Source organism: Manduca sexta, chromosome 20 (genome assembly GCF_014839805.1).
Source record: "Manduca sexta isolate Smith_Timp_Sample1 chromosome 20, JHU_Msex_v1.0, whole genome shotgun sequence".
Lineage (NCBI taxonomy): Eukaryota > Metazoa > Arthropoda > Insecta > Lepidoptera > Sphingidae > Manduca > Manduca sexta.
This window is the reverse complement of record NC_051134.1, coordinates 9,365,796-9,377,897: the sequence shown is the minus strand read 5'-3', so window position 1 is coordinate 9,377,897 and position 12,102 is coordinate 9,365,796. Positions and strand designations below refer to the sequence as shown.

The window sequence follows — 12,102 nt, the reverse complement described above, 5'->3', positions numbered from 1 at the left end:
ATATCAAGCTAAATGCTGAACCACACTAAGGCAACCACTTCACGCCATTAGGCGCATAATTTCAGTATTTTATAATTTTCTATCAGAGGACATAATATTATGGCGTAGAAGGGTATTTCTTAAATTTCTCATTCATCAAAGATTAATTATTACTAATTAAATACTATTATAAACCTTTATCATATATTTAAAACTTTATTTTACACCATAAATATTAAAAAAAAAACAAATATGTAAACATAACATTTTTAGTACCAAATAGCAAGCAAGTTTTCAAGGTAAGATGCTATAAGCATGCTTCTCTGGTTCGAAGAAATTTTAAGGCTACTTTGAAATCCATCGTATCTCAATTCCTCACTCATCAGACCATGTTTACTAACACATACCGCCTAAATTTCGCAACATACGGACCATGTTTCCGCATAACACTACGTAATTGTATACTCATGGACGTTCACATTATAAAGTGTTATGGATTAAGATTTAATGATTGTCATCACAGGTGATGAAATTGCTATGTCATTTATGCTTGCCTTCTTCACGATGTTCTTTTTTATACAAGCACTGCAATGTGAACTTACTGCACCTGATGGTAAGTGGAGTTGGGTCCAATAGAATATCGACTGACGAGCTGATTACACTTAGATTGTCGACACAATAATGCCGGCCTTTTGGCACCGGATACACAGGCTGATTCCGGAACACGACACACTTACGTGGGCGACTAAGGTTTGAACACCTTGTGTGGGTGGTCGCTATCCGCGCGGATATAAAATATATCCTACCTATGTAGTGAAAATAGTTTGAGAATAAACTATGTTACAAGCTATTCTGAATTCTGAAAACACCACGTCTAATCTCAATTTTGTCAAGACTCGTTAAGAGTTAAATAAAATCATGAAGATAAGTCGAATTAATTGTGGCGACCGTCGAGGGACGCCACCAAGTTTTGGTCGTCAAAAATATTTTTATAGTAGATCTAATAAGTTCTAAAACATCAGCGAACTTTTTATCCTCGGAACGAGACCAATTTAAAAAAAGAAGGATTCCTATTCCCAGTACAGGGAAGGTTCAAAACAAAAATAATATAACTTTTAAATGGTCATGACCTTAAGAGAAAGAGGTCATTCTAACTTAAACTATGAAATGAATAAAATATAAATGTCAAAACATAAGTATTGAATGGTTGATGCAAGATTGCAAATCTTCTTTATAATGATGCATTATTTCGACATATTTATTATAAATATACATAACTGTCAAGCACTTTGACAAATTAAAGTTGATTTTTATAATTAATTCAAGGCTATTTGGTTTAGATGATATGTTAATTTATGGTTGAATTATTTTTGCTTATTATATAATGCATTCTTACAAGAAGTTTAGAATTATATTTTTTTCCATCATTACTCGCGTTTCAGGGTTTTATTTTGTTCTTAATCGAATTTATTTATTATTTTCATCTTTCAAATTCAAAACTACTACTATTTCTTTCTTGTTTCAATTGTTACGTAGATTGTCATAAGAAGGTTTAAGTTTTGTACTTTTAGATTTAATAATATGTTTTTATTTATTTAATTAGGACAGCCAGTAGTTATTTAATTATAACTAGCTCCAATCATATATAACAGTAATAATACACTTTAATACACAACATTCTAAGGTGTCACAGCATTCATCGAAAAAAAAAATAACATCAGTATATTTGAACTAACATACATTTAAAGCTCATTGTACTTCTCATTGCTTCAATACAATAGGTATGGTATAGATAATTGGCTATACGTTGATACCTAACAAACAAAAAGTTCCCATTAGAATACAAGACTTGTTCCCACGTATTCAATGATATAGAGAAAAACTCTTGCATATTGGGCCAACCGTTCCCAAGCTGTATCGTATTTAACTATGCATGGTTTGCTGCACACTTGTCAGACTGCTGCGTAATTTCGCTGATCAGTCGTAACTTCAGTCATGTAATTCCATACGGCCCTGCCTGACTGAAGACAAAATACAAACATCCAGCATTTATCCCCGAAGCGGTTTGCTCAGGCGCAACCAGGGCAACCATTTTTCACCACGTGTGTTCCGCCCCATGATGTGATAGTTGGCGAGCCTATCGCCATATCGGGCACAAATTCCAAACTCAGGCCTGATACTTAACAGAAAAATCAGTAATGGTTAAGCACAAAATATAGTTGTATACTAATTTCAAATATTCACTAGTAAATTTACGTTGATATAATTTTGAAAATGGAACATCCATAACATTTTTGTTAAGTTTTTAGCATTTATTTGCCTAAGTATGTACAATCATATATCTATCCTTATTTGTATATGTCTGTATTCAACTATAGCTATACAGGTGAGGTAATTTTTTTCAATTAGCATAAAAAGGAAAGTGAATCCATTTAACAATTTTACGTTTTCTTTACGCTGAATCGAAAACCAAATTGCCCAATTTTTTCTAATTATATTATTCTTCTGCAACAGGTTTCCAATTGTTTATTCAAATTGTGATTTTTCATTAATATTTCATGTTTCGTTGATACTTTGACCTCGTATTATGAGTTATTATTTATGTATGAGCGAAAGTATTTTGTTTGCAAAAGACAACTTTATACTATAGGAATACCATGCGAAATTGTTATTTGAAATACGATTAATATTTATCAAATATGTATAAATATTCTAAAAACAATACATTTTAAATGCGAGAGTGTGGAGTCTGGTTAATATGGCCTCCACTATTCCCCAACACTATTTTAATATTTTATTATAATCTTTTAAACATATAGGCTATTGATATTTGTGTTGCAAATATTTGAATATAATATTTAATGTTTAAATATTAATACGTGTTGCATAACAAGAGATACATTTCTTGGGATGTTATTAAAATTTCAGTAATCTCAACAAATTGGAAATTATTGCAATAATTTTTGCGTGTCGACCATTTCGAAACATAAAAATAAACTTCGTAATGCGAGTGATATTGGAGTAAATACATTGATTTCTCCACTTTGTGAAAGTGCAATAAAACTTCAAAATAAATTATCACAATTTTTATAATTAATATTTACATAGTAACTCACGACAGTCGTGTGTAAAACAATACTAAACACAAGATAACATTTTAAAGCTAAAGGATACGAAGAGATCAGTTCTTTAATGGTGGTGGTGTTCGTCGTAGCCTCCCTCGGAGCCGCCGTGGCCTTCGTCGATGGCCTCGTGCACCTCGTGGTGATGGCCTTCGTGATGATGCTCGTGTTGGATCACGGGCACTGCCACCTTCACTGTGTATGGAACGTGCTTTTCCACATAATGCGGCACATGCTTCTCAATATGCACGGGGTAGGGCCTGTCGACCGGGATCTTCACCGGGATGGGGACGTTCTTCTCAACCGGGTAGGGGATCACTTTCTCAACCGGGTACGGCGCTGGCACGGGCACCTTAACTGGGTACGGCACCGGTTTCTCAACATGCACTGGCACTGGGTTATCGTAGGGTACCTTGACCGGGTATGGTACTTCCTTCTCAACCGGGTAAGGCACTGGCTTCTCTACTGGAACCGGGATTGGCTTGTCGACGTGCACTGGTACTGGGTGGTCGACTGGTACCTTGACTGGGTAGTGGATGATCTTCTCAACAGGGTATGGAACGTGCACCTTGACGGGTATCTTCACTGGTACAGGAACATGTTTCTCAACGGGGTAGGGGTGGGGGATTGGCACCTTCACGGGCACAGGGATGTGCTTCTCCACTGGAATTGGCACATGCTCGTAAACTTTCACCGGGACAGGGTTGTCCACGTGTACTTTTACGGGAACTGGCACGTGTTTGGTGACTGGGTAGGGCTTGGGGATGTATTCTGGCACCTTGATGTACTCCTTGACTGGGAAGTGTACGGTCTTCACGACTGGGTAGGGGTGGGGGACCGGGACCTTCACAGGTACTGGGACGTGTTTCTCTACGGGTACAGGGATATGCTTCTCCACGGGGTACGGCACAGGCACTTTTTTGACAACAGTGATGGTCTTCACGTGCTCTTCATGTCCGTGGCCGAAGTCCCCATGTCCTCCATGACCGCCGTCGAAATCGCCGTAGTACTCTGACAGACCTCTCTTGTCCTGCTTCTTTGACTCTAAAGCCTTGGTCTCCTCAGCCTTTTCCTCTGCCGAAGCCAGGCTTATTGCCACGGCCAGGAATAAGGATGCCCTCTGAAAAACGGAAAAACAAATTATAAACACAATTTTTGCAAACAGGATGTTCGTTGAAGTCTAAACAATGAGTTGCAATTAGAGAGCTTTGAATGATGACTGTTACTTTTAAATATGAATAAACTAAATCAAAAACGCAATATCACTACAACAGGGAAGTGCCGTTCTATGTGGGTTTCGAACAATTTGTACACTGCCGGCCAAATTGTTATGCAAATCAGGAAATTTTCAATTACGCAACGCCGATCTAGAAACTTATGTTTAGCTTTATCATATTTTATTTGCGATGTTTATACATGTCACTCAACACAAATCATACACATCACACACTTTTCATACACTTTTTTAATTCACATTTTTTTTTATTTTTCTACTAACCAATAGCTTCATTTTCGCTTAGCTTGTTGTTCAGCGAATGTAATGCCGGAGTGTGTTGTAAGCCGGCTGCTCTCTGATTTTATACCTCGTGTAAGTAGTTTCATATATAAATGTTGCAAACGCTTTCGCTTGTTGTGATTTGACTTTACGTGTGTGCGTTGATTATTTTTTCTTTCATCCGAAGATGGGGCGGGAATTGCGACGGTCCGATATTGTTGGAGCAAAGTGTATTTGCATGTATGATCTATTTTATACGTAATAGAGTTCAAATCTCGTTTCTGGATAACATTTTACATAAGAGACAGTCTGGTCTTGTTTTAGATGTTTCTGTTTGAATTCTAATTGAGTGGTTGGATTTATGACCAGTTTTCTTCGTTTGTTATTCTGATCGTGGAATTCCTTATTTGTAACAAAGACCTAGTTTTTAAAAATCGAAACAATGGGGAATTAAAATCTTTCCACGAAATGTACACAGTTTTGCGTTTATGATATTTCAAGTTCACACAATATTTATGCATATTATATTTATAAGAGTTATTTTTAATCAAAATCATTTTGTAACATAGCTATATCTTATTAAATATGCAAAGTTTTGAAATGTTTTTCACTTTTATTATGCTCCAATCATAATTTATATGCAAAATATTTTTAGGCAGTTCAAGTCAGTTATAACTATAATTGTCTTAACATTTGTTTCTCATTGATTTAATTTTGTATTTGAGTATTTCAAAAAACATCCTTATTATCTATATTTAACTTTTATTTCGCTTTTGTTCATTCAATTTTACTTTAAACATAACATAAAAATAAATCGTATTAAAAATACTAAAGCCGGAACCGAACCTAATACGTTGCGTTAACCACTACACTAGTGTCTGATTATACCGATATCCACTTTCACAAAACACTAGATTAAGTAATTTAGTATTCCTAAGCCGTTCAGACAACGAAACCTAGTTTACGACATTTAATGTAAGGAAGGAACACAATGAGAAATACTTCCTTGTGAAGTTAAACTATGCGAGAGTAGGTTAGATTTAATTGTCCAAATTCTTAATTAATGCAATCATTATTTTTTTTAATAGGTTTGTACGAGCGAATGGGTTCCGATACTTAAAATACGAAAAAACTGTAGAGGTTGCTGCAAGTCTTAAAAGAAATGAATAGGGGAATGATAGAAGGGTTGTAGGCGCGGTATCAGAGCAAATTAGCAAGTAGGTCATTAGATGGTGAGTGGTCATTGTTGCTTAGAACATCTATAATACTTGAGGAGTTACAATCGCCTACTTTGAAGGAAGGAATATTTTTAAAGGTTCATAAGTTTTTTTTTATACGGACAAGGCAAAGTAACCGCCACACCTGATGGTAAGTAGAGTGGGGTCCAATAGAGTGTCGACTGACGAGAGATGATTAGTCCTTGACTGTCCACACAAATTCCGGGCTGTTGGAAATAAGTCTTGAAACTCTGATAGCATACTACGTATTTATAAATCATTACCAGCCCAGGAAGCTCACTGCTGAACATATGCCTCTGATAATTATTTCAAGACCAATGTACTAGAAGCGGCTTGTAGAGATTATTTATCGTCTCTAACGTTATTGCTTTTTATAATTACGTTTACGATTTCAGTACCTTTTGGTTCTTGTAACATGTTTTGATATGACGTATTAGACAGTACCTGTAATCTATTGATAACCCTTAAAAGAAGGATGGTGGTAGGATATATTTTATATCCCCAGGATAGCGACTACCGTACACAAAGTGTCAAAACTATAGAGGCCCTCCGGTATCAGCATGTGTATATCTAATTAACAAACAAAACATTAACATCCAAACATTTTCACTAACTCTAGCATTTATGATATTAGTAATACAAAAGTAATATAATCAAAACATTTTAAAACAAAATCAATATTCTAATCTTTCATTTAGGATTAAGAGTTTAAGGATTCGTCATTTAAAAAAAATTAATATGACGATGTTGAAAATCTCACAAACATAAAATGTAGAACAAAGGAATACCGTCTTTTGTGTTCTTTTAACAATTTCTCAGCACTTTATTATCTACATTCTTACTTTAGACTAAGTTGAAACATTTTATTTTTGTATCGAAAATAACTTGATGGTTACTAAAAGCGGTTCAAATATTACGTTGGCTTACATTTAATTTTACGGTACTCGAAATGATGTTTGCCAACAAGAGCTAATTGTGAAAACTACTGCTCTTAATAAATATGCGATATATGTATGCTATAATCAAACAATAAATATATATCAATACTACAATCGAATAAAATTTTCCATTCTATCAAACAATTTGGGAATTCCTTAGAAACTACAATCAAAGGACAGATTTCTTTTTATATCTCGGTCATTCGATAGATTAAGTAATAGTTTCATAACTTTTTATGTATTAGTACGTATTGTAACGAAGGTCAATATGCGCATAAATATACTAAAATCCGCTGATGACGTTAACTATTGCAGATATTGTGTCATTTTTAATTACAATTGTGATTGTCTGTTCTAGATAGAACAGATTGGATTTTTTGTACTTTGAAATGGTAGCATAAATAATAAGAAAGTTTGATTAAAACTCCAGTTCTGGAAGATATGATAGCTTGGATTTTTTGTACATTAAAATAGTAGCATAAAGTTTGTATAGACCTCCAGCTGTGGAAGATTGGATTTTTAGAACATTGAAATGGTAGTACAAAGCTTTATTAGGTCTCCAAGTCTACTGGCAATTACTTGATGAAGTATGAATCACGTATGATATTCTCCGTTGAAATTAATAACAAACGGGATGATAGAATTATCGCGTGTGACGTCACGAAATGAAATAAACTTACGGCGAACCAGTTTCCGTTCGAAATTCACTTTTAGCATACAGTCTTGTATACAAAAATCCCTGATGGATCTATGAGTTGTCTTCTATGAAAAACCAGGGTCTAGTTATACTTGTTTACTTTAGTTACGTTTGTTGGATGAGCCGATAGGGGTCGACCGCACCGAACCTTCGAATGTCAGATATCTGAGATTCTTAGTAAGGACCAGGTCAAAGAACCCTGAACCGGCAGGAATGCAGGAAAAGATTGAATTGCAACTAGAGCATCCACTTTTCGCCTCTGTGTTCCATCCTATGATGTGATAGGGAACGAGACTATTATCATATCGGGGACAAATTAATGACTCCGGGCTGATACTGAGCAAAAAAATTCAGTAACACTTCGCCTGACCTGAGATTCGAACTCGGGAACTCAGAGCTTTTTTAAAATTATCATCTACAATTATAATTAACTATTGCTTTAAAAGTCCTTATAATTACTATGTTATAATAAACATTTACCAATATAATTCGAATGCAATTCCCATCAGCTTACGTCTTACATTGAATAATCCCGCAATAAAATAATTACAGGCGCGGCCAATAAAACCGGTCGCTATTATGCATATACTAGTAATGAATTAGCGCCTAGATGCTGCCACGTAATGATGGTTGCGTGTGCGTATGAGTGACGTCCACTTCATGCCAACTGGCGTACACTTGGTGGCAAATCGATTGGTCATAGATGTAGTTTGAAACGTTGTTTAACTGGCATGATTCGTGAAGTCTTTTATTGAGTTTTTTTGGCGCTGTCAAATGACGTCATTGGATGTGTTAGATACAGTGCATTCCAAATAATGAAATATGTTGCATATAGGCCCAGACAATTGGTTAAAGACAAACCCATCACACATTTTGCTTGACATAAGATTCGAACCCAGAACGTTCTAGTCTACTGACCAAAAGTATAAAACCCTTGCTTGTCATAGTTCATTCCTTTTTACAATTATGTGTTTTAAAACCCCTAGCTGATTTTAAATAAATTATATTATGAAGTTAGTCGGCATAAAACGCTGTGGGCTCTTTAGCCGCCATTTTGTGACACACAATACTATTAATTGTAAGGTTTTATTACAACTGCTTCTAAATATTACAGGATTGTATGAATCTAAGAGATAAGCACCTGTAATTTAATAGTGCATACATTTCTTTTTGTAACAGTATGCTGTATCTAGCTTTTTATATGATAGGAAGTAATATCAGTCAACCAGAGCAATTCTCGGCGACAGTGCATGGCTTAATGATGCGAAAATATCAATAACACAATACAATTGGAAACAAATTTAGTGAAAACTAGGCCTGTGTTTTTTGTACTGTTGAGTTGTCATTATCTTGTGTGATTTTATTAAGGGAAATTCAACGTCTTGTAGGATAGACATGTGGATGGGAAATATATTAATTCTTTTCTCCACAGTTTCCGAGCTAAAATGGTTCTTATAATAGTAACATATATGGTTTTCAGTAGTAAAACGCTGGTTGGTAGATGTATTTATGATTATTATTTATTTTTTGTACATATCAGTTTGTACTCGAAAAAAATGGATACTTAACTAACAATCGGCGAATTATTTCTTCAATTCTCTGTGGATTCCATGAAAATAATCCGTACAATATATTATTGTACATTTTGGTAACACTAAACATTTGACCAACAGTGTAAATTAATTCAGGTCACACCACATAGTTTTCGGCCGACGTCCGTTACAATTACTTTGTTTTGTGCATGCGTAAAAAGTTGCGGTGCCGCTGCTTAAATTAGCTTAATTTTAATTTCTCAAATCATTGCGTTATCTTATTACTTTTAACTGACATTTGCAAACCCTCAATATGAGTCTATTGAAACACGAATGAAGTAATTTAATAGTTTTGCGAAAAATGTACCTGGAAATAAATCATAATTGTTTGAGGCTTTAAATAAGGTAAAACAGTAAGACTACCTACCTAAGAGTGACGTTCGAATCCCGGGTTGGGCAAAGTGATATTCGGGTTTATCTTCTCAGTATCAGCCCGAAGTCTGAAATTTGTGCCCGATAGGGCGATAGTCTCGGCTCTTATCACATCATGGGACGGAACACACTTGGCGAAACGTGGGTGCCCTGGTTGCGCCTCTGCATACCCCGTGGGGATAAACGTGTGATGTGTGAGTGTTTCAAAACAGTAAGTGACAATAAAAATAGGCAAACGATGCATGATTGCCGTAGTGACGTCACATTGTTTATATTGCGGGTGTGCGAGGGAGATGGGTATACTTAATAGTTACCTATTCACACTCGTGCCAATATTCGAAATATTAATTGCCGCTTTATTTTTCAATACATTTTGATGCTGTTATATCCAATTAAATCAGTTATAATTTACAGTTATAGCAGGTTTTTTACAAATATTTGTTTACGTAAATAACAAGAAGAATTATTACAAAAGATATTACTTATTTGCATGAGATATCTAGGTTACGCGTCCAAAGGTATAATCTATAGGTTATTATGGATATAGGTTTGCAATTTGTCACGAGTGATTTAGGTACAACATCACAATACCTGGAATAAGAAACTTGATTCTAGCTTATTTTGATGTAGTTTTGTAACATTTCCATTGAAATACGGCTGTGAAGCAAGCAGTTTGATGAATAATGGAGGTGAAAGATTTAGGATGAGAAAAGTAAAAAAAGGATTTGACGGCTTGACGGACAAAATCTTATAGGGTTTGACGGTTTTGCTGATTGATAGAGATATTTTACTTAATACAAACGAATGGGTGTCTAGCTTCAGGTAAGTGATCAATATTTACGCTTTAAAAAAAATTACACGACTTTCTGAGTAACAAAGTAAACAAGGTGATCTAAAATCTCAGGCAGTATAAATTCGTTAAGTATTGTATAGAAACTGTTCTTCTGAACGCGGAATAGTAACGAGATTGTGTAAGTTAGTTTATTATACCGCATTGTGTGGCTTCACTTACAGCGGGCAATGTCTACTTGTAACAATAATAATAATATATAATAATAAGAGCCGTGTATTGTATATAATGACCACTGTTGGGCAGGAGACTCTTTTACTAGTGAGAGGGAAGAGATCGTAGTCTACCAACTTATATGGCATGCAGATATCCTCACGAAGTTTTCCCTCATCTGGTAACAATAGAAATAATAAGAATACCTATGTATGTATACATTTTTTAATTATGGAATGCAAGCAGCCGGTTCCTTAATGGTAAATCACCATAAGGTACATACACCCACGAAGTGGACAGATGACTTTATAAAAGTTGCAGGAGATTGCTGGATGCAGGCCGCTTCCAATAGATCGATCTGGAAACAGTGGATGTTCAACAGTAGACATCTCGTGGCTAATGATGATGATGACATCACAATATTCTTGACTATTCTGATAGATGATGTTGATGATGTTCATGAATGCTTGATCGTGTTTGATGTTATTTAAGTATTAAGTGATTCCACTAAAACAACAATATCAAAGCTAATATATTATATCAGTCGGGTTTTTTTTTGCTGCTACCGTAATATTCAATACTGATTCAATGTGGACATTATAGTTATATGGTTCTGTAAAAGAAGGTAGCCCGGTTCCCAACAAGGCCCACCATATTTTTATGTTGTAATGAAAATCCACTTACTTTTGTTAAGTGTTTATGTGTGTTTAATTTTTCTTTATATTTTCTGAGGTTTTTTTTATGAAGAATTTAAAATTAAGAGAGCCATCACTTCTGTTACTTTATAATATAGTATATTAGTAATATCATTTAACCGTCTAGACATGTAACAATTTTATATCTAGATATGTTTAGGCTTACGTTTTTTACTTTTAGGCTTAGCCCTAATAGCTAAAGCAATTGTCAGTCGAATTTCCAATTTGGGAACATTTATGCATTATTTTTAACATAATTCCCAGCGGCCTAATCTCCTAAAGGTTGTTGATATCAGTTAGAACATAGATTGTAAAAACTTGCTCGAATTATTTCTACAATAGGCTTGAATACGTAGGTTGCACCAAACCATCAGTAGGATTAGAAGTATGTATGAAAAAGAGATAATATGAATACCAAAAAAGAATTTTTGGTGTTAATTCTTATTCCCGCTGTCACTCACACCCCACAAAAGCCCGTAGGCATTCACATCGGACGCTATAGCAAATCATTACATGTCGATTGCCTTTATATTTATGAAATCGCGTCCCCGAATCTACGCTCTTTCTAAAGTTCGCCCGTTGAAAATTTAGTGCTCAAATAATTTAAATGAATTGGGTATATATACAGGAGATAAGTTACAGAGTAGAATTAGCAAGGTTCGATTCAAGATTGTTATTACTTTGAAAAAAGATACAGTAGTTTTTCTCATATGATTGAATTGATTATTTGAGTTTGTGAATATTTATGGATGTTTGTTAGAAGTAAACGCGGAAATTACGGAACGAATTTATATAAATTTGGGCACACGGATCATGTCCTGGATTAGCATGTAGGCTACTTTTCATCTTTATGGTACCGTAGGTTTTTTTTTGTCAATAAATGACAATTTTGTCATGACAATCGCGCTATAGATAGCTATAGAGATCAATGGACATTTGTAAAGGAAAACGATTATTATTCAGGCGAAAGC

At 34.9% G+C, this 12,102-nt stretch overlaps 1 protein-coding gene across 1 annotated transcript; it reads right to left on the bottom strand.

Annotated features, from left to right (window-relative positions):
• Positions 1-3,050: 3,050 nt before the first annotated feature.
• LOC115446284 (proline-rich protein 4) lies at positions 3,051-4,680 on the bottom strand. Its single transcript, XM_030172884.2, has 2 exons — positions 4,600-4,680; positions 3,051-4,221 (listed from the first exon to the last, which is right to left on the bottom strand). Exons 1-2 carry the CDS (start codon positions 4,609-4,611, stop codon positions 3,169-3,171), a joined length of 1,065 nt encoding a protein of 354 aa, XP_030028744.2. The 5' UTR covers positions 4,612-4,680; the 3' UTR covers positions 3,051-3,168.
• Positions 4,681-12,102: the final 7,422 nt, after the last annotated feature.